Source organism: Phascolarctos cinereus, unplaced genomic scaffold, assembly GCF_003287225.1.
Source record: "Phascolarctos cinereus isolate Bilbo 61053 unplaced genomic scaffold, phaCin_HiC Scaffold_3;HRSCAF=262, whole genome shotgun sequence".
NCBI lineage: Eukaryota > Metazoa > Chordata > Mammalia > Diprotodontia > Phascolarctidae > Phascolarctos > Phascolarctos cinereus.
Window position 1 is genome coordinate 47,489,584 of NW_027555736.1, and position 27,144 is coordinate 47,516,727.

General features: G+C 46.3%; 1 protein-coding gene across 1 annotated transcript in view; it reads right to left on the reverse strand.

The window, feature by feature from the left end:
- SEMA7A (semaphorin 7A (JohnMiltonHagen blood group)) overlaps positions 1 to 24,432 on the reverse strand; it is a 65,768-nt gene extending 41,336 nt beyond the window's left edge. The window contains exon 1 of the mRNA XM_020994600.2: positions 24,126 to 24,432. Within this exon, the coding sequence (XP_020850259.1) occupies positions 24,126 to 24,336 (211 nt within the window). The 5' untranslated portion in view covers positions 24,337 to 24,432. The remainder of the gene's footprint in view (positions 1 to 24,125) is intronic.
- Between the last annotated feature and the right edge of the window lie 2,712 nt (positions 24,433 to 27,144).

Consider the following 27,144-nt stretch of genomic DNA (forward strand, 5'->3'; position numbering starts at 1 on the left):
AGTCATTCAACTTCCTGCCTCAGGAAATCTCTCTGTAAGCACTTACTCATAGACAGTTTCAATCAGTATTGCCACACCAGAAGTCCACCTTTATGAAATCACAAATCTTTCATGCATTTCCCTAAGATCTTATTTACCTTTTTTTTCAAGCTGTCCTATCACACTGTTGATTCCCACTGAGTCTGTTGTTAGGACCATTGTCTAGCTACCTTTCTACCCTCTTTGACATGGACAGTTGATTTTTCCAACCCAAATGTAGGTGGGACTTTATAGATTTCACTATTAAATTTCATCTTATTAGATAGGGCCCATCATTCTAGCCTGTCTGGGTCTTTTTGGATTCCAAATCCATAATCCAACATGTCCCACCTAGCTTTCTGTAAGTCACATATTTGGTAAACATGCTGTCTATGCCTTTATCCAAGTCATTGATAAATATGTTGAGTAGGATAGATCCAAGCATGGATTCATGGGACATTTTACCAGAGATTTCCCTCCAGGTTGATATGAATCCATTAAAAACTCATCTTAAGGACCTATTTTATTTATATATATATATATTCTGTGTATATATGTATGCATGTATGTGTATGTATATGTATTTGTTATTCTGATGTTTCAGTTGTGACCAACTCTTTGTGACCCCGTTTTCTTGGCCAAGATGCTTAAGTGGTTTGCCATTTCCTTCTCCAGCTCATTTTACAGATGAGGAAACTAAAGCAAATAGGGTTAAGTGACTTTCCCAGGGTCACACAGCTAGTAAGTGTCTGAGAGTAGATCTGAACTTAAGAAGACGGGTCTTCCTGACTCTAGACATGACACTCTAACCATTGTGCCACCTACCTGCCCTGCTAGCTATATCTTTATCTATCTACCTACTTACCTACCTATGTACATGCGTATATACACAAACGTATACACATGCACACACACACACGATGTTATATCATCTCTCCTATCATGGCCACAAGGATACAATGAGAGACTGTCAAACATCTTGCTGAAATTCCAGTTTTACAACAAATAAAATGACCATCCTTGATTACATAAAACTGGAAAGGGTTTGTACAAAGCAATGCAGTTAAAATTAGAAGAGAAACAATTAGGGGGGAACTTTGCCACAGGTTTCTCTGATAAAGGTCTGATATCCAAGACACAGGAGGAACTGATTCAAATATATGAGTGCCATTCATTCCCTAAGAGATAGATGGTTGAGAATATGAACAGGTAGTTCTCAAAGAAGAAATCCAAGCTATCCATAGATATTTGAAAAATGCTCTAAATCATTCATAATTAGAGAAATGCAGATTAAAATGACTTTGAGGTTTGTTGGTAAAGAAAATATACACACACAAAAAAAAGAAAATGATCATTGTTGGAGGGGATAATAGGCAAGCAAATACTTTGTTGGTGGTACTGAAAATAGGTCCAGCCATTCTACTGAAGGCAGTTTGAAACTCTACCTGTAAAGTCACTAAACTGTGTATGTCGTTTGAGCCAGCACTACCAGACCTATACCCCTAAGAGACCAAAGACAGAGGGGGGGAAAGCCCATATGTTGTTTCCCAGGTGTTTCCAGACCATGATGCTTTCCTCCTCCATATCCTCCCACTGGACTCTACCCCTTGGTTCTTGGGTTTTGGCAGCTGAGTTTTCAGACCTAATCTTGCCTGCAACCAGGCCTCTCCCTCACTTCCCAATCATTCCCAAGCCTCTTTCTAGCATTCCCTATGCCATGTTATCTTCCCCATTATGATGGAATCATCTCGAGAGTGAGGCCTGTCTCACTTGTTCTTATTGTTCTCCAGCACTTAGCATAGTACCTGGCACACAAAAGCCTCTTACGAAATGCTTTAGCACTCACGCATTCATTCATATTTACAAAAACCCATATACCAGCTCTGTTTGTGGCAGCAAAGAACTGAACACTGAGGAGGTGCCCATCAGCTGGAGAATGGCTAAACCAATGATGGCTTATTAACGTAGCGGAATATTATGGCTCCATGACAAATGAAAAAAGAGATTATTTCAGACAAACTTGGAAAGACTTGTATGAATTGATGCAGAGAAGTGAGCAGAACCCAGAGAATATATCTGCACATATACATATATGCAGGGCAGCTAGGTGGCATAGGGGGTAGAACACTGGACTTGGAGTCAGGAAAACCTGAGTTCAAATATGGCTTCAGTCGTTTGCTAGCTGTATGACCCTGGGCAACTCACTTAACCCTGTTTACCTCAGTTTCCTCATCTACAAAATGAGCTGGAGAAGGAAATGGCAAACCACTCCAGTATCTTTGCCAAGAAAACCCCAAGTGGGGTCACAAGGAATCTAATACAATCATTCTCTCTCTCTCTCTCTCATATAGATAGATAGATAGATAGATAGATAGATAGATATAGATATAGATAGATATAGATATAGATAGATAGATATACACATACACACACACATATATATGCATATATAGTATATATACACACATATATGCACACATACATCCACATGTGTACATATACATACATATCTACACATACATACATTTTACACAATAATAAAGACATTGTAAAAGAAAAAACTGAGAAAGGCTTAAGTACTCTGATCAATGCAAAAACCAACCACAGTTTCAGAATACTGATGATGATGCATGCTACTTTCCCTCCTGACACAGAGATGATAAACTCAAGATGGGGAAGGAGAGACATTTTCAGACACAGACAATGCAGGGATTTGTTTTGCTTAACTATGCATATTTTTTAACAAGGGTTTTGTTTTTCTTACTGACAGTTTGAGGAAGCAGGGAGTGTGAGGAGAGCATTGTGATCAGGTTATCAAAATGAAAAAGAAAAAGATAAAGAAAAGGGTGAAAGGAGGGTCCTTGAAACCTTTTTTCTCAAAGCACAGAAAAGAATAAGAAGAAAGTTCAGTAGGAAAGGCAGACAAGCAGGACAGCTTTGAAAAAATACAGGCTTAATTTATTATGCACTTTTTAAAAATAATGAAATGTCCATAATACCAATTTACACCTCCATGTACAGTCTTCTTTCCTGTTCAACTAGGTATATGGAAATGTACAGCTTATTTAGTGTTTATTAAGCTCAGAATTCTTTCTTAAAAAAATTTTAAGAAACTCATATTTGACTATGCCCATGGAATTCCTCTATTCTAAAAGCCTAGAAATCCTGTCAAAAACTAATTGGTTGGAAGTTTTCCACCCCACCCCATTCCGCCACCATTTTCCTCATACTGAAGGAAAACTTGCATTTTCCATTCTCACTGATTTCCCCAAGAATGATCTCCAGACGGAAAGTCTCATGGTTCTAGGACTCATAGTCCTCATCGGACCACTTCCCCCTCAATCTCATATCTATGCTTATACTCTCCTAACCACTCTCATCTGATCCTCACAATAGCCCTGTGAGGTAGGGAAGGCATGCATAAATATCTCCATTTGACACATAGGGAAAAGCTGAGGTCTGAGGAAGTTTGGTTTCCTCATTTCCAGGCCAGTGCTCAGCTGTACACTCTGCAGTGCCTGGATGAGCTTGCTAACCTTGGGACGGAGATAAAGAAGAGAGGGGGACATAGGCTGGGCAGTGGTCTGCAGGGGCAGCAAAGACCATGAAGCAGGAAAGACTGAGATCCTGGAGCCAGGGTCCTAAATAGCAACACTGACATTTTCCCCTTCACCTTCACAAGTTTTGGCTCGCAGTTGGTGCAGTCCCAGACAGAGGAATATTTGGCCTTGAGCAGGGACAGCCCCAAGCTCTGAGCAATGGTGCCAACACTCCTGTGCCAGCCTGTCTCTGCCTCCCTCTCTGATTGCCCTGACTTAGCACTCTCCATTCCCAGAGAGCTTCACGCCCCCCTTCGGCAACACCCACACTGCCTACAGAGAGGCAGCCCAGATGCTAATGGAGAGTCATCCCCTGTATTCTTCTATCTCCACTATTGATTTGAGTTCCAATCACCTGAACTCCATGAAGCTCAGTTTCTCCATCTATAAGAAAACCAACCAAGTCTGGTCTGTGTTAAGTGCTTTGCAAGGTACCAAAGATATGGTTCCTACACCCTCAGAACGCTTATAGCCTAAGTACTCATCTCTAATTGCCTGCTGGACGTCTCTACCTGAATGGGGAACCCAACATGTCCAAAAGAAAGTTCAGCATCTTCCCCTTTAACTCCTCCCTTCCCCCTAATTTTTCTTATTTCTGTGGAGAGTATCACTATTGGATTCATCTCTGATTATGTGTTTGTCCCACCTCCTGTGTGCAATGCCAAGTCCCATCATTTCTACCTCTAAAGCATCCCTCATATCACCCACCTCCTTCCCTCCGCTCATACAACCACCTGCCACCACCAGGTGCTAATAGCCCCTTGGCTGGATTGCTGTACTAATTTCCTATTAGTCTCTCGTACTCTTTAATCCATCCTTCACACAGCTGCCAGAATAATGACCACATCAGGTAGGTTGGTAGGGGGTAGTTCATGTTCAGATCTGGGCTGGATTCAGTGGTTCTTAAGGTCATTTTCATCTGTAGGACTCTGTGATAGGTCACTCCTGGGCTTAGCATTTCGAGTCTTCCACACCCTTATTCTAAACTGCCTTCCCAACTTTGTTTCACTTTCGTGCATACAGAATGCTAGCCAAATGGAAGGGCTAGCATTCTTCATACTCAACATTCCATTTCCATGCATCCCCCATTGCCCACAATGCACTTCCTTCCCATGTCTGACTCTCAGGTTCAGCTCAGGTACCATTCCTTCCTTACAAATCCTCCCAGTCACTAAAGTTCCACTCCAAATGACCTTGTATTTATACTTACTTGTGCACACCTTGTATCCTGCCCCACCCCCCAGTTGAATGTAAGTTCCTTGAAGGTGGGGCTGATTTCATTTTGTTTTATTTTTTTACTTTTTGTCCCCAGCACCAAACAGAAGCCTTGGGCATAATGAGGGTTTCAATAAATATTTGCTGAATTGAGTTGCTTAATCTAGTGAATGAAACAACATAAATACATGTGGCACCTCTTGGGGAATGGATATACCCTTAGCCACCGTCGATAATTGAATCCAGACCTGCAAAGCTGCCGACTGCTGCCTCCTGGCACTATGACCAGGGGGGATAAACCTCTACCATTTTCCTGGTTATCTCCTTCACGGCCCCTCACCCTCCTTCCTTTTCTCTATTGCCCACTCCCTTTCTGCCAGATTTTAGGATCCCCCAAGAGAAAGGGGAGACAGCAGAGGGATCCAAACACCCGGCTGATACTGCCACAACCCATGCAGTGAGCCATGAGCCTTTCCTAGGAGCATAGAATCATAATGGACCATCTGAGCTGCCAGGCACCTTACAGAAGAAATGGGAGCAGAGAGGGAAAGTTACCGGCCCATCATTACTCCCCGGCAAAGTGGCCTCTCATATTCTGTCCTCCTAGCTTCGAGAATACTGCTGTTTCTCCATTGGGGGGGGGGGGGGCTGTTGTCACTGTTGTCTTAGTTTGGGTTTTTGTCGATGGCTTTAGAGGCAGGACTATGAGGGCATTAAGGAATTTGCATTGGCAGAGCAGCATGGGAAAGTTTAGAACAGCTCTGGTTCCAGCTGCTGACCTTGGCCATATCGTAAAGGGCTCCTAACTAGGCCCCTTTATCAAGACTGTAGGAGTCTTGTCGCTGACACAGACTAAGGAAGTATCCATTGCTCCTTTCCCCCTTTTTCTCCCTCCCACTACTCCCCCCAACCATGGGAGATGGGCCAGATTCAACAGGGACAGCCTCACCAGCTCAGGGATTTCAAAGGCTCAGAATGTTCCAGCCAGAAGGGATGTGAGTTGGTCACTTCTACAAACACTCCTTGATGTCCAAAATTTCTCCACCATCAAAGCAGCAAGAAGACAAATCAGAAGAATGATGTGATACAAAGGAAAAAACCCCACTGGGCATCTAAAGAACTGGATGCAGGATCCCAAGGATGTCAGAAGCTCTGGGTTGTTGGGTGGCCAGATGTGATTCCCTCATCCTCCCCAAGTCTTAGCTGTTCTCATTTACCCTCTAGCCACACAGGGACCAGCAAAAAAAAAAAAAAAGAGGGTACGGGCTTTAAAAGGAGCAAACACCAAAGAATTGGAAATCGCTATACCAACAAGAAACATGGGGTGGAAGACCACCAAGCTAGGACTCAGGAGATCTGGGTCCCACTCCTGCTTCTGCATTTGGTTACCCCATAACCCTGGGCAAGTAATTTAGCCTATCTCTCTGAGTCTCATTTTCTTTTTTTGTAAAATGAGGATGTTAGATCAGATAATAACTGATATTTACATTGAGTTTTAAAGTTTCTCAAGCATCTTACATGCATTATCTCATTTGAACTTCACAACCCTAAGAAGTAAATAATATAGCCATTGTCACCCCCACTTTACAGAAGAAGAAACTGAGGGTCAGAGAGGTTAATGACTTTTCTGTGGTCACAGAGCTAGTTAAAGTATTAGAGGCAGGATTTGAAACCAGGTCTTCCCGGCCCCAAGTCCAGCATACTATCCACTAAGCCACATTGCTTCATGTAGATGGCAGCCAAATTCCTTACCAGCTTTGTCATTCTAGATTTTATGCTTCTATGTGCCTCATGAAATAATTAAAAGTTAATTAAGAGCTCAACCCCATGGTATGGGGTATAAAGTGCCTTAAGACCTGTAGGAAGTAGAGATTAGTGTGGGCTCAAGAAGTCAAGGATGTTTTCATGGGAATGGAGGGCCTTGATCTGGAGTTTGAAGGATGGAGGGTCTGGATAGGTACTGGGAAGGAAAAGGGAGGGGTGGAGGAAGTGAGAGCAAAGGCATATGGGTGGAAATGAGTCTAGGTGGCATAGTGGATAGACCACCAAGCCTGGAGTCAGGAGGACCTGAGTTCAAATCAGACCTCAGACACTTACTAGCTGTGTGACCCTGGGCAAGTCACTTAACCCAGTTTGCCTCAGTTTTCTCATGTGTAAAATGAGCTGGAGAAGGAAATGGCAAACTAGTCCACTATATTTGCCAAGAAAACCTCAAATGGGGTCAGGAAGAGATGGAAGTGACAGACTGAAATGCCTGAGGACAGTGAGGAGGCTAGCCTGTCCTTGCTCACAGAATTGTGGTGAGAATCTAGTGAGATCATGGCTAGGAGCTAAGAGTTCTGATGCTAGGGAGAGGAAAGGCTTTGGGACCCAATCAGAGAGGGGGAAACTGGGCTCAGCCCCATCCTGCAGTCACAGGAGGCAGAGCATTGGATAAGGATTTGGAGAATTCAGGTTCAGATCTTCTCCTGACTGGCTTTGTGACTTTAAGCAAGACCCATCACTGCCCTTGCCTTCTGTGAATTATGGGAGGGAATTGCTGGCCTTGAGGACTCCTTTCAGCCCTACATTCTAGTCTTTGTACTTAGAGGGCTTGTGAAGGAGCAGGAGCAGATCTGGAAGAGGCCTTAGAAACTTCCTAGTTCAAGCCCTTTGATTGGGAGATGAGGAGCCTGAGGCTTGGGAAGGGAAAGAAGCTTTGCCTAGGTAATACAGGGATCCTGTGACCCCATTGTACCCCATTGCCTCCCAGCTGACACTCTGTCCAGCCACACATCTATAAATACCTCCTCTTATGTTAAGCCCATTTCCCAGAAAACGGTAGGCTCTAGGAAACAGATCCCACGCCCAAAATAAATTTATCCATTTGGGAAGACAAAAGGTCAAGTCTAGGAGCTTGGAATAAAGGAAAATCATTTGGCTGGAGGGGTCATCTTATTCTCAGACAGCAATTGAGGTCAGTCTGGTACAGGGCAGCAAAGGGACCCGGAGGTGCTTGGCAGTTAAACAGGGACCAAGCAAGAATCGGTGGGTCAAGAGAGGGCAACCCACCCCAGGAATATCAAATATGCCCTTGGGGAGCAGTTCCACCAAAAGGACAGCGGGTCCAGGAGCCATCCTGAGTGTGGGATAAGGGCTGAGGAGCCTTGCAGAGGGTCTGCCTTGTGTAGTAAGGTTTGGACACTTGCCAGGCTGCGGGAGGCACCACAGCCAAGGCGGAGAATTTGTGCCAACCAGGCATGACAGGGTGGAGATGGGAGAGGGAAAATAGCCTGAAGAAAAAGAAGAGCTGGGCATTTCAGAAGATGCTGACTGAAGAAAGGTCTGGGGTAGCTACAGGGAGTGGGGAAGGTGTCTACTGGCAGTCAAGCACCCATTCTTCTGGAGGAATACCAGAGGAACGTTAAGACCTCAGGGCAGCAACCGACCCCATCCCAGGGCCTCCAGAAGAAGCCAAGAGATTTTATGGGTAAGTGAGAAACAGAGCAGCCAGGTCAGCCACTGATCAGCAACCATGGGCAGTGACGGCAATAGCAGGAAATTAAGCACAGCCTTCAAAGAATGTCAAAGGTAGAAGAAGCCTTAGAGATTATGAAATTCAACCGGGGTCATTTCACAGAAAAGGAAGCTCAGGTTTGTAGAAGGGAAGTGACTTGCTCAAACTGGCTGCTTTGGGGCCCCTGCCTCTGTTGTCTGAAGTTGTGAGAAAGATGTGGCAGGCTTTAAAGAAATGGCCCAAGTGTATATAAGCACCTGCAGACACATAGAGGCAGATCCACACGTCCTTGTGTAGAGAGGCATGCATGTATCATAAAGGGGTGTTGTATGGGCATATAAATACATAAGTGTGTGCATGTGTTGTAAGAGCTCTTGTGTTTTGTGTACCCATATGTGTGTATCTTCGTGGCTTGCATGGCTGCATTGTGTGACCATGTATACATAGATGCATACATTCTGTATGGGTGCATGTGTATAGAGACACATTCGCATGTGCATGCAAACAATATGTGTTTGAGCGCGTACACCACCTGAACACGTTTCTGTAGGTGTATTGTACACAAATACATTTGTGTGTACCCAGCTTCCTCTGGGTGCCCGTATGTGTGTATGTACAAGTGTAGAGGCCTCCCATACATGGGTGCACATGGGTGAGTGCGTGTGTGTAACAGTTCCATGCACCAAACCGTGGGGTGTTTCCAAGCATTTCTTTCTGTATGTGCCTGTAGTACGCCTGCCTCTGGGAGGGGGCCAAGATTAGGAGTAAGCTGGTACATTTGTTGGACTTATTGACAAGGTCAAAGTTCCGACTGCCAATGGGAACAATAATATTTGGTTGTTGTGAGTATTAAGAATAGATCGGAGTCTCCCAAGAACATACGCCCAAAAGATAAACAAGTCCATGGCTCTGGCAGAGGAGACAAAACAAATACAGAGAAGGAGGAACATTCAAAGGGAGCCAGTGATTGCCACGGCAACCCTGTGTGATGGGGGGGCTGAGCAGGGGTGGGGGAGAAGAGGGAGAGGAGGGTCTCATCCACAGAAGGGAACGTTGGTCCTTGGCTAGTACTGATTACATTAACGCTTCTGGAGGTCTGTCACATCACCGGGATGTTCCTGTCCCTGGCAAAGGGAGCCATAGCTATCTGAGACAGTAAATATGGTAGTAAACACGAGGGGGAGGGGGAAGGGTGCTACCCTGCTCTGTTTTCTAATATCGCTGAGTCCTAACCCCCAGTTCTCTGAATTTCCTCCCTCTTTCACTGGCTCTTCCCTCTTCCCCTCTCTTCCCCACTCCCTAAGATGGGGTTTGCCAAAGTTCTGTCCCCACCCCACATTCTCTCCCTTGCCAATCTCATTTACTCACATGACTTCGATTATACTTGTACAAAGAGGACTCAGACTGAGACGTAACTAGGAATTCTTTCACCTTGGGCAAAAACCATGAGGTTGGTGCAGCAGTTGGTGGCATTGGTGCTGGGGTTAGCTTGACCATAGCTACAGTCAGGTCAAAAGACATGGCCCATGCTGCAGAGGGAATGGCTCCTGCGCTACAGGGATTAGGTGAGGAAGGAAAAATGCAGCAGGAGATGGGATCCTGGGGGTGCTGGCCCTGGTGGAGACATCCATTAGCATCTGATTGGACTACAGCAATATCTTCATAATAGGTCTTCCTTCCACCATTATTTTTCTCTTCCAATCCAATATGGTTCCCACTATGTCTCTCCTCTACTCAAGCTCCCTATTGCCTACTGAATAAAGTTCTGATTACTTAGGCTGATGATCAAAACCCTCTGTGACCTGGCACAATTCCACTCCACCCCTCCACCTCTCTCACTCAAGCTATTCCTCTCCACATACCCCACATCTCACCCAAGCTCAATGATTATTTTTCTCTACGCACACCCTACATGTTATAGACATTTGCCCAGGCTCTTCCCAGGGCTCCTCTTTCCCTTACCTCTTCTTCCTCCACTGATCTCACCTTTGAAACTCAATTCAAATACCTTAAAGGAAGTCTTGATGTCCTCAGCCAATACTGAATTTCCTCCATTTCCCCAACCACATCTTTCCCAGATCACATAGTACTTTTCTTCTGCCTCTTGGGTACACTCAACATATATCATTATGCATTAAAATTATTTGTATCTGTGTCCTATTTCCTTACTAGACCATGAGCTCCATGAGGGCAAGAACCCTGTCTTATCTAAACATTGCTTTTTCCCTGGGGTCTAACAGAGTATTCTGCATACAATAAGTGCTTAATAAATGTATGTTGAATTGAATAATTACCATCCCCTATTGGGAACAGCTCAATTTCTACCCCAACCATATTCTTGGTCAGGATAACTCATGAACCCTAGTGGATCCCTGCTGCCCAGTATTTCAAGTCTCTACTCCTCTGTTGGCATTCAAGGCCCTCCACAATCTGATTTCACCCTACCCATCCAAACTCCTCTTTCATGGCTTCCCATGGCCATCCTCCTTGATGGTGTTCTCTGTTCCAGGTGGGTTAGTCTTGTCAGCCCAACCAGAATGGGAGCTCGGAAAGGACAGACAGAGTCTATGTCTTCTCCTTTTTCCCCACTGGGGCCTGACACAGGGCTAGGCACACAGGCAGCACTCAGTAAATCTACAGAATTTCATAGATCACTGTGATTCCCCAGTATTACTCCAGAAGGTGGTCAGTCCATCTGGGCATCCACTACATAACCAAGAGAGGCCCATCCCTTAAGCCTTGGGAGATTGCTGACAAGCCTGGCTAATGACCAGATGGTTCTGATGTGTTAAACCTGGATTAATCAGAGGAGCAGCAAAAAGCTGCTTGGTATTAATAATGATAGGCTCTAGGAGGCTAAATTCTCCCTATGCCCCTCCCTCAGGCTTGATAACCCCAGACACATTCCTTCACCTTGACCTTGACACCAGTCTTCTCTCCTTGGAGAAAACAGGGCACTGCACTCTCCCATAAAAACACCAAACAGTTAGGCAGGAAGAAGACGTGACCTTGGAAAGAGCACTCCAGCAGGGTAAAAGACAGTTCCCTTATACCATACCTACTGAGGTAGGGAAGGGACCTTGGGGGAGTGGGGTGCAAGTTGAAGGCAGGAGCTCCCAGCTTCTTCCCACTCCAAGACGACCTCAGGCATCAAGCTTCTTAGGAGGAATGTATTGGGTTTAACCCTATGCAAAAAGACATTTACTTTGTGCCCAAATCTGTTCATACATTCACTCATTCATCCATCAGTCATTTAGTAAGCAGCTCCTGTATATAGACACTGTGCTAGGAACCAAGAAAGATGCTGCTCCCTGCTCCCATGGAGTGGCCAGGAGATTGGGAGGGATGGGGCGAGAGAGCAGGGGATAAAACACATGGGCAAGTATGCAATCTGATGCCATAATTATCCAATAGCTATAGTGCAGAACAGGCTATAATAAGGGCATCAGAGAAATAATGGTCCCCAGGACAGATTTAGCTGCTGCTGCCCAACAGCCTACGGGCAGAGGGGTTTCTTGCCAGAAGGCTAGCCACTAAATGATCTCTCTCTCTCTCTCTCTCTCTCTCTCTCTCTCTCTCTCTCTCTCTCTCTCTCTCTCTCTCTCTCTCTCTGTCTCGCTGTCCCTCCTTCTCTGTGTCTCTCTCTTTCCCTCTCTCCCTCTTTTTGTCTCTCTCTCCTCTCTTCTTCTCTGGCTGTCTTTGTCTCTCTCTCTCTCTCTCTCTCTCTCTCTCTCTCTCTCTCTCTCTCTCTCTCTCTCTCTCTCTCTCTCTCTCTCCCCCTACCATAAGAACCCAGGAAACTAATAAAAATACAAAATCATTTTAAGTCTTATGCAGCCCCCTTCCACTTCCAAAGTGACCCTGATAGAATGGTGCAAAAAGGAGAGAACCCCAAGAATCACACTAGTTTTGAACTAAGAAAGCAGCATAGCATAGTGGTTAGAGTGCTGGACTGGTCCAGAAGACCTGGGTTCAAATCCTGTCTCTGACACCAAGCTGGGTAAGCATTTGACCACTTTTGAACCCCTATTTCCTCATCTCTAAAGTGGATATAATAATAGCACCTACCTCACAGTGGGTCAACTGAGACAATATAATGCCAAGTACTTTGCAAAACTTTAAGAGTGATACATGTCAGATATCATTAGTACTAACATTATCATCATCATTATTATTAGACTCACCTATAAACATTAACTGAAATGTTAACACTCTTAAATATGTGATTTGTGGCCAACCACTGAGTAGACACACTGCCAGAAGAAATGAACCACCTCCATAATATTGATCCTTTTGTTAGAAATTAAGCCAGAAGATGTAAACAGGTTGTACCTCCATGAAAAGACAACTCAGGGGTGTTTCTCAGGAGACACATAAAGGAGATAGAATAGTTACAGAATATCCAAGAAGGAAGGACCTTGAAAGGTGCCTGGTCCAAACCCTGTACCTATTCTAACATTCTTAGCAAGTGATCAACCATACTCTTCTTGAGGACCTCTAGTGAGAGACAGTTCACTACCTTCTAAGATGGATCATTGCCCTTTGGAACAGTTCTGATCATTAGGAAGTTGTACCTTCTATTCCCCTCCCATAAAGATGTGAGCTCCTTAAAGCCAAGGACCATTTTGATGCTGTCTCAGCATCCCCAGCATCTGGGGTATAGTAGAATCTTAATAAATGCTAGTTGATTGACTGATTGACTTATATAAGGTCTAAATCTGCCAATTTGCAACTCCTACCTATTGCTCCTATTTCTGCCTTCTGAGAACAAGCAGAACAAGCCTGCATTTCATCCACATTTTACTGTATGCCAAAAAGCAACAAGGAATATTGTTCCATGGAACACTTGGCCATGTACCCTTTTAGTCCTCACCAAGAACCTAAGCATGAAGCAGACCATCATGAAAATAATTGTCACCAATGTGCCAACATCTGGTGCAGAAAATGGAGTAAAGAAATTCTATAAAGTACTTGAAAAGGAAATCTATTCTAAGTCAACATTATGTACAACCAAAACCATGTTGGAAAACTTGGTTTGTGATCAAGAAATGAAATAAAGCAAAAGCTGGTTAACTAGTCAAAAGGTGCACATCCATACACCATGAACACTTTGGACAGAGTTGGAAGGCTCCTGAGGATGAAATTTTTAAGTCATTTGGGGATCAATTTTCAAGATATTTCAAAGAAGGGAAGATTCCAAAAGAGTAGATTATAAACAGTATTATCACCACCAAGCCCCGAAAACGTAACCAAGGTGTCAGCATCTACCATCCAATACACCTCCTCTCTAATCTCTATCAAATCTTTATGATAATGATCGATTGCTGTATTAAGGTATCCTTAATGAAAATATAAGAAGGAGCTAAGTGGTGCAGTGGATAGAGCTCTAGCCTTGGAGTCAGGAGGACCTGAGTTCAAATCTGGCCTCACACCAAACACTTGACACTTACTAGCTGTGTGACCTTGGGCAAGTCACCTAACCCCAATTGCCTAAAAAAAAAAAAAGAAAATTAAATTATATTCGGCCTCAGACACTTGACACTTACTAGCTGTGTGACCCTGGGCAAGTCACTTAACCCCGGCTGCCTCACCAAAAACCAAATATTTATATATATATATATATACATACACACACACACACACACACACACACACACACACACACACACACATATATATACATATACATATACATATACATATACATATACATATACATATACATATACATATACATATACATATACATACACATATACGAAGGAACAGGCAGACTTTTGCCATCAATTTTCAGTAGTAGACCATGTCTTCACAAACACACAACTAACTGAAAGGTGTAGAAAAGAGAAAATCCTACTTTACTTATTGTCCGTCATCTACAAAAGAACATTTGATTCAACTCAAATACAACCTCAAAGGCCCTCCTCCAACAAGATGTCTCTACAACATGTAAAGAACACGCACACATCTTCTGGGACAGGTGTAACAGGGGTGATCTAACTTCGTGCTTCCAAGCGATGAGCATCAGTATCTACCTAGACTTCAAACAAGAAGACCTGCACTAATCCGAGGTACTTGCTGTGGAGGATTTCCTGTGCAAAGTCCAATTAAAAGATCAATTCCCTATCAGGAATGAGGCTTTCCAGGTACTTCTGGAGATGTAATCATCCTGACTATATCAAGCCTGGAACACTACCAGGCCTTGTCAATGAGATCAACGATCACCTGAAAGAGACCACCTTAGCTATTCATACAAGAAAAACAAAGTGGAGTAAAAATGCATATTTCCCAGATTATGGGCACTCAGTTGGATGGGTGACCCATTGAGTTAGTCCATCAAGAGATAAGTCTTTCACATCCAATGAGACTAGAAGCTCCTTCAGTCAATCAATAACATGTATTAAACGTGGTGACTATTTTGTTTTTTGACTTTGTATCCCAAGTACCTAACCCAGCACTGGCACATAATAGGGATTTAGGGGGCATTGAATCCATCCCCTTCATTTTATAGATGAGGCAGAGAGTTTAAATGACTTCCCCAGGCCCACACAGACAGTAAGATAGAATTTGAGCAAATTCTAACAAAAAGTCTAGTGTCTAGCCACTATTCTATACTGCCTTCATAAATGTTTATTGAATTGAATCAGACAGGCACTGGAGATGGACAATAAACTATGCCTTGACTTGAATAAAAAAGAGATAAGGCTGGATCCCATTTGGGAAAGCAGCACTGTCACTGATATTAAGCTGCTCCCTGACACAAAAGCTCATCTTCCTCAATATCAATATTATACCAGTAATGCCATATGATATCAACGTGAGCTCAAAAGAATCAGAATTGCAGGTGACCCCAAGGGTGGGGTAAGCAGACTGCAATGAGTTACCAACCATGACTTGTACTTAAAAACTGAAGCAAAAGGCAGAGCCAAGGACAAAAAAGGAGGCCACGGAGCTAAAGCAAGAGCTAACAGATGGACAGCCTGAGTTTGGAACTGGGATTGTGTAAGAACTAGAAGAAAGCCTCCAATCCACTGCAGTCCTTCCCAATCCAAAAAGCATTTATTAAGCACCTGCTTACTAATTTTAATTTAATTTATCATACACAGAGTTCCCAAGGAAGCTCCAGCACTTTGTCCAGATCTACAGCAAAGCATGGACAAAAATGGCACTAGATGGGAGGGCAGTGGATAGATAGATTGTAACCTGCACCAGTGGAGGAGGTATCCACACTGATATGATCATGGATCCACCTATATGGGGCATACAAAGTGCTATGTAAAGCCAGAGAAAAGGATTGTTCCTAACTGGAAACATCCGGGCAGTCTTCCTAGAGCAGATGAGACAAGCTAAGCCCCAGAGGAAGGGCAACACTGAGAGGCTGAGAGAGGAGAGAAGACCCAGCAGAGAAAAGAGAGTGAAAAAAAGGCACAAAGTTTCCTCGGACATGAAGGGAGGGGCTGGGAAAGAGGAAGAACACTTCCAATACCTTTAGTAACATGAGCTAACAACTGAGGGGAAGTGATAGGGGGAGATATGTGGAAACAGAGATTGGTCAAGGACTATTTTCTGAGACACCTGAGAAGCCCAGGGTCAAAAATTTAAAAAAATTAAAAACCATGCAACAAGAGATATATGATTCTGGAGCCACAGGACGTGAGTTCCAAACTCAGCTCTGCCATTTAGTATCTGTGTGATCTTGTGGAAGTCACAAAACTATCTTGGGTGTCAGTCTCATCAACTTAAAAGGAGTTGGTCAAAATGAGTAAGGTCCCTTCCCACTCACGGATGATCCCATGACCTTTGAGGGAACCAATCCCAAGTTTGCCTTGCCTGTCTATATTCCCGTTGTTTTCTGTTTTTTCTTAGAAGTGATTGGGAAGATAGGGGATGGAGCAATACCAGGCATACTTACTATAGGGAAATGTTGGGGTTCTTTAGTGTGAATTGGAAGGAGACAAAGAGATGCATGTGGAAATAGCGCAAATTATGTGATTTTCTTTCTCAAAACTGATTTGCATGGGAGAAGGGGCAATGGCCATGAAGATAGGAGTGAGGGGTGGAACTAGAGGCTCCATGGTTGACCCTTTAGGAACCTGCCCATCCCCTGCGTGCCCCAATACATGGACCCGGGCGCTCCACGTGTGACAAAGGGAATCTGTCCCCTATTGAGAAGCCAAGAACATGTTAAAGTCCCATGTGCAAAATACTACATGAGGAAATCAAAAGAAGGGGAAATGCCTTCTCTAACAAACCATGGGTAATTTCAGAGAAGGCAAGGGGAAGTATGAACTCTCTCTTGTAACACACCCCAGTCTGTCCAGTTTAGGAGGGGAGGGGTAGAGAATGATAAGGAGAGGAGGCAAAAATGCCAGCTCAGGAAGATTAGGATCATGGAAGAGGGTGGAAGGGGGCTGAGGGTAGAGGATGTTCACAAGGCCTGGTGTGGCAGGAATGAGGCCGCAGGATTAGTCAAAGACCCACGGTCTGCAAGAAAGGCTCTATGTCCCCCTCTAAGGAGAAGGGCTGTCCTTTCTGTCCTGCGTATGGGCCTGGATATTTCCTATGTGTTCTGAGGTGAGAAGAAGAATCCTATATGTAACAATTCCACCTCCTTGTTTCCTCTTGCTTAGAGGGGGGAGGCTAAGGGACAGAAGCCTGTGATATAGTAGATAAGAGCCCCCACTGTGAAATCAAAGGGCCTAGGTTCAGATCCTCCCTCTACTAGCTGTGCGACCATGGACAAGTCACTTAACCTCTCTGAACCTCAGTTTCCCCATCTGCAGAAAGATGGGATCAGACCAGATAACCTATTAAGGCCCCTTCCATCTCCAGCTTCTATGGTGCCATATCCCAACAGTTATCCCCAGCTCCCTTGCACCTCCTTAGAAGTCTTCCTTGATTACTTTGTCAATGTATCTTCCTCTTTTCTGATCTCCTTTAGCTCCTTGATCTCACACTTTCCTGTATTGTTCTCTAATCCTTTTACAGATGAGGAAACTGAGGCAGACAGAGGGTAAGTGACTTAACCAGGGTCACACAGCTAATAAATGTCTGAAGGAGGATTTGAATACAGCTTTCTAATTACTATGGCACCCAGCTAACCAAGAAAAGCTGAGAAGCATGGGATACAGTGGAAGAATGGCAGATTTGGACTTGAAAGTCCCAGGTTCCAATCCTGGCTCTCTCTGCTCCTTACTTTCTGTGTGACCTCAGTTTCCTCAAAGGAAAAATGAGGGAGTGGACCAAATGGATTCTACAGTCCCTTCCAGCTCTAGATGAATGAGCGGAATTTCCTCACAGCATGAGCTATCCTGAAAGTGAACAGGCTGTTTGAGAAGGGAGTGGATTCCCCCACTGGAAGCAAGATGACCACTTAGAGGGTAAGTCATAGAGGGACTTTGTGTACATGCATGCATTTTACTAAGTGGCATCTAGGGTCTTTCCAATTTTGTGATTCTGGGATTTTTATTAGAGAATAGAAAGAGCAATATTTTACATTTCTACAATGCTTTAAAGTTTGCAAAATGTTTTGCAGACATTATCTCTTTCAATCTTCAAACTCAGATACTACAGGAATGGTTAATCTCATTTTATATCTGAAGAATTTGAAGTGAACCTCAGATTATCCTTGGCCACACAGCAAGCAAATGAAAAATCCTGAGCTGGGCTGGGTTTGTTCCTTGGATGAAAGATAGAAAACAGGCAGGGCATGCTAAATTTAGAACCAGAGAACCTGGGTTCAAATCTTGACTCTAACCCATTGTATGTAAGTCACTTGTCTCTCCTGTATCTGAGCCTCAGTATCTCCATCTGTAAAATGGGGAGAATGCTTGCACCCTCTACCTTCAATTGTTGTTGAAAGGAAAGGCCTCATTGAGTTGTACAGGATTACAGAAACGGAAGCTGCAATTATTTCTGGCAAGAGCTAAGTGGATACTCCCAAAGGGCCCTGGGGACTATTCTACCAAGTCCACAGGTAGGGGGGACTTCCAACCTCCCCTTCCCCAATGATGTCACACAAGATGTCACTAATTACTGAAAATTCCCTCCCCAACCACCACCACCACCACTGACTTGGCAGTTCCGGAACTGTCAGGCTTCCACCCCAGAGGGACAGAATCCTATCATGTGGGGACAGAGATCACTCCCAGAAGAGATGAGCAAATGAAGCCCCTTGGGACTAGAGGATTTCCACTGGAAATGCTCATGCTTGGGGAGGCCCAACAGTGACTTCAGTTTGAGGAAGGGTAACAACTTCCCTCCTCCACCCCCACACCACCCGCTGGGAATAAGACATCATCCTTCCCCCAGCTGTGGTGACCAAAATCAGAAACAAATTCACACTTGTTAATTGGCTTGGCCTCAAGAGAGAATCTGGGCCAATGAAGGGGGCCAAGAGACCAGCTGGATGGGCAGAGCCCTGGGTTTCACTGCCATATGCTAGCCTGGAGGAGAAGTGGACTTCCCTGGGCCTTTCTGCCCCAAGACCAGGTATTCCCTCTTTTCCCACTCCCAAAGAAGTATTCAGCAAGAGAGGAGAGGAATTTCATAGATCATAAAGCAGGGAAGGACCTTGAAAGTATCGAATCCAACCCCTTCATTTTACAGATGAAGAAACTGACGTTCATAGAGGCGACTGACTTGCCCAAGGTCACAATGCTTTTAGCAGAGCCAACATTCAAACCTGAAGTCTTTGAACTCCTGGTACTCTCTACCATGCTGGCTGCAATAATGGGAATGATCAGAAGCTTCCTCAAACTGGCAGGCTTCCAGCTCCTGACTCTACCTTACTTAGCCAAGGAAGACTTGGAGCCTTCCAGGCTCCTGAAATCATGCCTTTTGGGACTCCTCCTTCAAAAGCTTCAGTCCTGCACCCCTGCATCTTTGTTCAGCTCCTCCATTAGTGACAAGCCTCACATTTGTATAACCTTTTTCCCTTCCAATGCACTTCCCCATCCATTATCTCAGGATCATCACAAGAAACACCCATGGGAGGGGAGCAGGGCAAACATTATTCTCCCCATTACATAGCTAGAGAAATCAAGGCCTAGAGAAGGAAAAATGATGTAATCAAGATTATAGATTCAAGGGCTAACAGAAACAGAACCCAGATGTGCTGGTGCCCTGTCCAGTGCCCCACCTTGTCAGAGGCCACAGTTCAGATAAAGAGAGTATTGTGAAAGGAATTGGGGCCTCCCCTTCAATACTCTATCCTTAAGAAATGCTGGCTGATTAACTGACTGACCTAGCCCCTAGATCAGTATCAGCATCAGTGCTGAGAAGAATGCTGAATTTGGAGTCAAGAATTATGGACGCAGAATCCCAGGGTCTGATGGGAGCTCGGTGAGCATCCAGTCAAACCTGTACCTGAAAAGGAATTCTCTCTACCACAAACCACAGCCTCAGGTGACTGAGGAGCTACAGAGAAACTGGCTGTCACCTGAGGAAGACCACTTCACTCTTCATCAGCCCCCATCATTAGGAAGAATTTAGTTGTTTGTTTCTTGCATAATGGCTTTTATTTTTTTCTTATATAAAAAATATTTTCCCTCTGAAGATTTTGTATTTGGAAGTTGAAGATACTACACTTGAAGGATATTTGGGGGACAAAGAGTCAGAGGAAATCCACTAGCCATTGTCTGATCCCTACCCTGCCCCAAAAAAGGACATAGCTTGACTAAGTCCAGATACCAATTGAAATTACTCAACATCTTAGCCAGAAAAAAGGAAGCTTGAGTTAGAGCACCTTAGTTCAAATCCTTCCTACCCCTGTGTGACCTTGGACAAGTCACATCCTCTCCAGATCTCAGCTGACTCCTTTGTTAAAAATGAATAGGCTAACCTATACAATTCTCTAAGTTTTGATCTTTCTTTGTCTCACTTGTGAAGGGCAGTATTCCTGACACACTTTCCTGATCTGGGTTCTCCCCAGGTGGTGGAGTAAGCCTAGGTAGAAAAATGCCCTCCTCCCCAAACTTAAAAACTCATAAATTATAACCCTGTCTCAGGCCATTCCCTCAATAGGGGCCTCTCCAACAAACTGCTACCCCTTCTAAGAAAATTGTAGCTAGTGAGGGGGAAGGGGGAGGAAGGGAGGAAGCAGTGTGGATGGAGTCAGAGCTGCCAGAGGAAGGCAAGGGCTGAAGGCCAGGAAATGGGGAATGAGATGGCCATACTTCTGATGCCAAAGGGGATGCTGGGCCCATGGACTTCTCCACCACACCCCTGTTCATTGCCAACTCCTGCCCTGGGAGCCATATGCCCCATAGGTTTCCTGAAGGCAGCTGGAGGATGGGGCAAGTGGCAAGGTCTGGATAATGGGGACCCCTCCCCAAGTCCTGGAAAGTGAGCTGGGAACAGATGGCACCCAGCCTGGGGTTCAAGCAGGGGGGCCTCAGAGGATCTCCCAATCCTAAGTCATCACTTTTTCATCATCCTGAGAAAGCTCTGGAGTCTGAAGATGGAGCCAGTAGTCCACTAACACCATGAGAACTGAAGTCAGCCTCTTAATGCAGCGGCACAGATAGATGAAAGGGAACAAGTCCGGGGACGTTCAAAACTGTCTGAGAGGATTTCCTCTGACTGCCTAACATGGACTTTCCGTACCCCTCCCCCCATCCTGACCCTATAAGGCAGGAAAGCTAAGTGCCAGGGAATGGGGAAGGATGGGGCAGTACCTCCTACTGAGTGCCACTAAGTTTGGGGAATGTGGAGAGAAGTGTGGGTAGGTGCTGAGTGTCAGGCCTGGGTGGAAAGGGGTAAGTGCTGGGAATAGGGGAGGTGGACAATAATGCAGAGAATGGGGGGGGGGGCGCCTAAGTGCTAATGGCAGGGGGGAGATGAAGTGCAGAGCCCATAGATATGGCCCCACAACACAACTGTTTTCTCACTCCATCCATGTCCTAGCACTTTATAACTCCAGTCTTGGAGGAGGGGAGGAGTGGAATGAGCTCAGGACACTGTTTGATCCAGGCCCTCCCCACCACCATGACTACCACCACCTCAAAGAGCAAGAGGAGTATAGACAAAAATGTAGACACTGAGGGCACGAGGCATCGGGTTCTGACAGAGTCTTGAGCAGGACAGAGAGAGGTGGAAACCTCCCCACCAACCTTTAAGTTCAGCCTGACCTCTTTGCACAATGGGGCTGTGTCAACTGAGCCCCAAAGATTTGTGTGTTGGGACTCTACATACACACACACACACACACACACACACACACGGGATTTCCTGGGGAAGCCTTGCTCCCTGATGAGAGGTCTGAGATCACAAGCTGCCTCTCTTCCCCTGCAGTATCTGCTCCCCCTGTTTCCCATACTTTCAGTAAGTCAAATACTGTCTCCCACCCACCCACCCACCCCCTTCCTTGCCGCAGTCCCGGCTGTAACGACCATAAACTCGAAGATGTACAGCTGTAAGGGACCTTAGATTTCATCTAATATTCTCTCTTTTATAGATGGGGAAACTGAGGCATCAAGGGAGTTAGTGATTTGCCCAAGGTCACGCAGGTATTAAGCTGGAATTGGACCCCAGGTCCACTCCGGCTCCAGTGCTCTTCCCACTGTACTTCCCTACCTCTTTCCTCCCCCTTCCCAATACTGGCAAAGAAGGTACCTTAAGATACAAAGTAGGCATCAGCTTCTTCATAATAGGACCTGTACACTTTGTTGTATCCCCAACGTCTAGTTCAATGCTTAGCACATAATAAGCTTTTAGTAGATACTGGTTGAACGAATGAACAGTTAGCTTGCTCTGACCTAGAAACTAGACTGGTATTTCCTCCAGGTTCATTCAGCCACTCTCCAGGCTTCCCCCAACCCAGGCAAGTCCAGTATTAATGCGCTGTGTGACCTTGAGCAAGTCATCTTCCTTCCCAGTGCCGCAGTTCGGGGATTTTTTTTTCCTCAACCACCTCGGGCTAAGAATACCTGCCCCAGATACTGCCTGCCTAGCAGCAGGGATTCCGCATTCCTTTGCGAATCTGGCCAACATCAAAGAGCTCTGACTGAAACCTTGCCCCAGGCTGCACCACAGTCCACAGCAGGGATGAGAGATTTCTGGGCCAGACCCTGGACCCAGGTAGGGGGAGGCATTTGTGCATTGCAGGGGAAAGAGAAGAAAAGACATTTGGGAGTGAACGGCACCCCCTCCCATTTCAAAACCACAAGCCCGGGACTCCACCTCTCAGTCAGTGTCCCCATTGTAGGAAGGACAAAACTAAGGCGAGACTCAAAAATCCGCCAGGGGCCTCCAAGTTCACAAAGGAGATTTTCTAGGGCTCAAGCACTCCGCTACTCCTCCTTCTCCAACATGCGCCCCAAAAACCACCCTGCTCTTTCAAATGTCAGAGCCTTATGTTGCCATCTTCCCTTACCCGCACCGTTCCCGGGCACTGCTGTAACAGGAAGAAGAAAAAAAAAGCCCTGGCATCCCAGGATCCTATCTGCCACCTGCCGGGAGCCATGTCCTCCCCAGGCCAGCCACCAATTGGCCCCCTACCCCGGGAAAGCCTGCCGGAGGGAGACTCAACCAGCAAGATAGGTCTAGAGACTCAACGAGAGAGCCTGAGCCGTCAAAATCCCTTTTGCTCCCTTGCCCAGTGAGCGGTTCACACCGGGGAGGGGGGCCAATGGCCGCTGTCCCGCCCACCCCTACTGGGCTGGGGCTGCACCCCGAGGAGCAGCCCGGCAGTCGGGGTGCAGCTGAAGGACAGAGTGGAGACTGGCCCCCTTTCCTCAGACAGCCACACACACTCCCGGGAGCCCTGAGCCAGGCACCCCCGCTCACGTGGCGGGGCGAGGGGGCGAGAAGGGTCTTTGTTCCCGCAACAAGAGAAGGAACACCAGCAGGCAGGCGGGGTCTGCAATAGGCGCAGCTGAGAGAGGCGGCAGCAGCGCGTGCCACGCTCTCTGCAGCCCCAGAATGGAAAGAGAGCTTGGGGCCGCCAGCCCCCGGGCCAGGCTCGGCCGTCTGGCAGCCTACTGGAGGCAGGCCCGGCGGCGCCCCTGCACGACGCTCCCCACCACCCTACGGTAGCTACGGACAGCGGAACACAGCGGGAGGGGTCCGGGCAGGTCACCCTCAGGCTAAGGAGAAAGCGTCTCAGGAAAGGGCTCTTGGTGCAGCAGGAGTGTGAGCTGAAGTTGGGGCGCTTGGAGATCCTCTCGTCTCCAGTCTTTTCTCCACCTCCCTCCCCCCTCAAGCACTGCAGATTTGGGCTGCGGGCAGGTCTCGGTGTAGACTGAGCTCCAGTCTCAGACAGCCAGGGATCGCCGCCGCATTAACGCGGCTCTGGCATGCAACACACACACACACACACACACACACACACACACACATATATATATACACACACTCCCACAAATTCAGACACACACTGACAGGCTCTCACTCTGACACAGGAACACACCGACAAATATGGACCACACGCCGGCATTCTCATATATGGACCCACACCCCGACACAGACTTACACTCACATCCAGTGATAGATACATGGACACAATCAGCTCGCAGATACACACACCGACACAGACTTACATGTCCAGTGGGCACACACAGACCTAGACCCCGACACACATGGCTGCACTCGGACACACTCATCCAGGCATACTCGCGCTTGCCAGGAGCTGCTGCTGCTTGCTGCCACGCGCGCGCGCGTACACACACACACACACACACACACACTCGTGGACATACACTGACCCCGGCTGACAAACTGACCCTGTCAGCGCCAGCAGCGAGCGGGAGCCAGCGCTGGCTCCTGGCGCTCTCCTGCCGCCTTCAGCGCGCACCCACCTTTCCAGGCTGCGGTGATGCGAGGGCTCGTCTTGGGGTGGCTGCCGGCTGCTGCGGCGGGGACGGCGGCGGCGGCTGCGGGAGTAGCAGCTCGGAGCAGCAGCAGAAGCAGAGGGAGGTCCAGGAGGCGGCTAGCCCTCGAGGCGCGAGGAGCAGCGAGCCGCGGCGAGAGATCGGGGCGCCGAGTCGGGAGTTGCTGCAGCGGTGTCATGGCCCGGGTGGGCTGAGGCTGCGGGGCCGGCCGCCTGGAGAGCTGAAGCCACCCGAGCTAGCGAGTGACTGGAGGCAGCGCCGTGCGAGTCGAGCCACACCAACCCCAAGCCTGGGGGCGGAGTTAGGGACGGGCAAGCACTAGCACGGAGCACGCCCTCCCCCCTCCCCCCCAACCCGGCTTCTTGTCCCTGGGGGCAGTAGGGGCGGAGCAAGCCAGACCTGCGGGGTCCGGGGCCAGCAGGTAACTGGAGTGGCGGGAGGGGCTAGGGACTACCTGGACGCCTAGGTCCGGTGCGCACCCCAAAGCTCCGCTTCCCTCCCCCTGCCTTATTAGAAGAATTAATCACACACACGCGCGCGCCCTTCAAGTCTGGGAGATGCCCAAATGCTAGAGCTTAACAGGAGAGCGAATCACCCCGGGGAAGCCTCCTGGCTGAGAAAGCACCTTTTCGAAGTCCTTTTAGTCAACACTGTTCAGGCCGGGTTAGCTGAGACTTGGAGACTCTAAAACAATGAGGCAGTAAGGTGGAGCGGATACCGCACTGGGCTTGGATCCGGATTTGAAAACCACCTCCTCAATAAAATGGAAATACCGATACCTGTAAAGCGTCTCTCACAAGGTTCTTGAGAAATAACGTGTATAAAGTGCTTTTCAAACTTTAAAGCGTTACATAAAAGACAGCTATTATTACACTAGCTAGGTGGCAGCAGTGGATAGAGCCAGGAAAACGTGAGTTCCAATCTCGCTTCAGATACTTAATTAGCCGTATAATCCTAGGCAAGTCACCGAGTTTGTTTGCCTCAATTTCCTCTTCTATAAAATAGAGATATTGATCATGACGACGACGACCACGACGATGATGATAGATCCTACCTTCCAGGACAGTTGTGAGGACCAGATGACAAAATATCTGTAAAGGCTTTGCAAACCTTAAAGAATTATATAAAGATAACTACTATTATCAAGACCACCCCACACACACTAAGCAATCTTGTCTCCCCCCCTGCTCAAGTCTGCATTCACGAAACCAATCCTGAATTCTGGGTGTCAAGGACTGTTGACTGCCAGTTTAGGGCTCTTAGGGTTGGCATCAAGATAAAATGTATATAGCCATGCCGATCAGTACCGTCTCTGCATGTATAGTCCTAGAGAGTTTCTTAGAGCTTTAAAAGGTTAACTGACTTGTCCTGGCAGAGGTGGGCTTTGTACCTGTCTTCCTGGCTTTGAAGTTGGCACTCTCCACACAGCCTTGGCCCAAGGGGTGGTGGTGGCTGTTCAGTTATTTCCAACTCTTCATGATCCCATTTGGGGTTTTCTTGGCAAAAATACTACAGTGGTTTGCCATTTCCTTCTCCAGTTCATTTTACAGATGAGGAAACTGAGGCAAAAAAGGTTAAGTGACTTGTTCAGGGTCACACAGCTAGTTAAGTGTCTGAGAGTGGATTTGAACTCAGGTCATCCTGACTTCCAGGCCTAGTGCTTTATCCACTGCGACACCTAGTGGCCTTCTTACAGCTCCTTGCTACCTTCAAACCTCCTGATCTCTGGTCCCTTCACTTGTATCCTCCTGCCCCTTCCTCTCCTCGATGCTCCATGAAAGAGGCTGCCTGGTTAGGCCTGGAAAACTAGGTGGGCATTTCCTCTGCTCATTCAGGCTTTCTCTAGCATTTTGATTCCCCTAAAATCCCTATCCATATATATTTTTCTTTGTACCTACAATTGCTGCCGTCCAATAAAATGTAAATTCCTTGAGAGCAGAAGTGGTCACTTTTGTTGTCTTTGTATTCCCAGACTTGGCACATAGTAAGATTTAATAGACCTTTTTGAATGAAGTAATTTAATTCAACAAATATTAAGCTCTTGCTGTATACGGTGAACCTGCTTGGTGATGAGATCTAAAGTGTAGATTAAAAAAAAAGATCCTTATTCTCTCAGAGTTTATAGTCTAGCAGGGAAGAAAATCTCCTTGTTGGTAGATAAGAATAGATGGGGAAGATACAGTATGGTGTGTAAGGGGGGAAAGTACTGGATGTGGGTTTGAATTTAGGGTTCAACATATAACTAACTATGTGACCTCAGACAAATCACTTCCCCTTTCTGATCCTCAGTTTCCACAACTGTAAAATGGAGCACCGGTGTGGTTTAGTGGATAGAGAGATAGCCACACAATCAGGAAGTCCTGGATCCAAGTTCTACCCTGAGACATACTGACTGTGTGACCAAAGTGAAGTCACTTAACCTCTCAGTGCCCCTAGACAACCTCTGAGCCTCTTAACTGCAGAGAATGTCTAACCTGCTCCCATAGGGGGAGATCCTCACTGGAAGTCCCCTACAATGATGAAATTGTATCTGATCTAAAAACAGAGAGATAATGATTCTTCCCCTATGAGCCTCACAGGTTGGTTGCAGGTAAATGTGAGGTATTTTGAGCTTGCCCCTGATAGCGTCAGATGTAACTAGTTGCCTGGTTCTGCCACCTTATAGTCCTGGGACCCTGAAACATCACCTAACCCCTCTGATCTGCAACTCCACAATGCAGATGATAGTCATCGAATCATAGGTTTCAATCTAGAACCTTAAAGGTCATGGAATCCAACTCTCTCCTTTTACAGATGAGGAAACTAAGTCTAAAGGAGGTTATGGGATTTGTCCAGGTCACATAGCTAGCACCCTGAAGTAGTAGGATCTGAACTCAGGTCTTTCTGACTATAAACACAGACACAAACAAAATTACAGGATTTAGGATTAGTTTAGGATTAAGATTGGCTAAGGGTTAAGATTAGTGTTATTTCATCCATTGTGCCA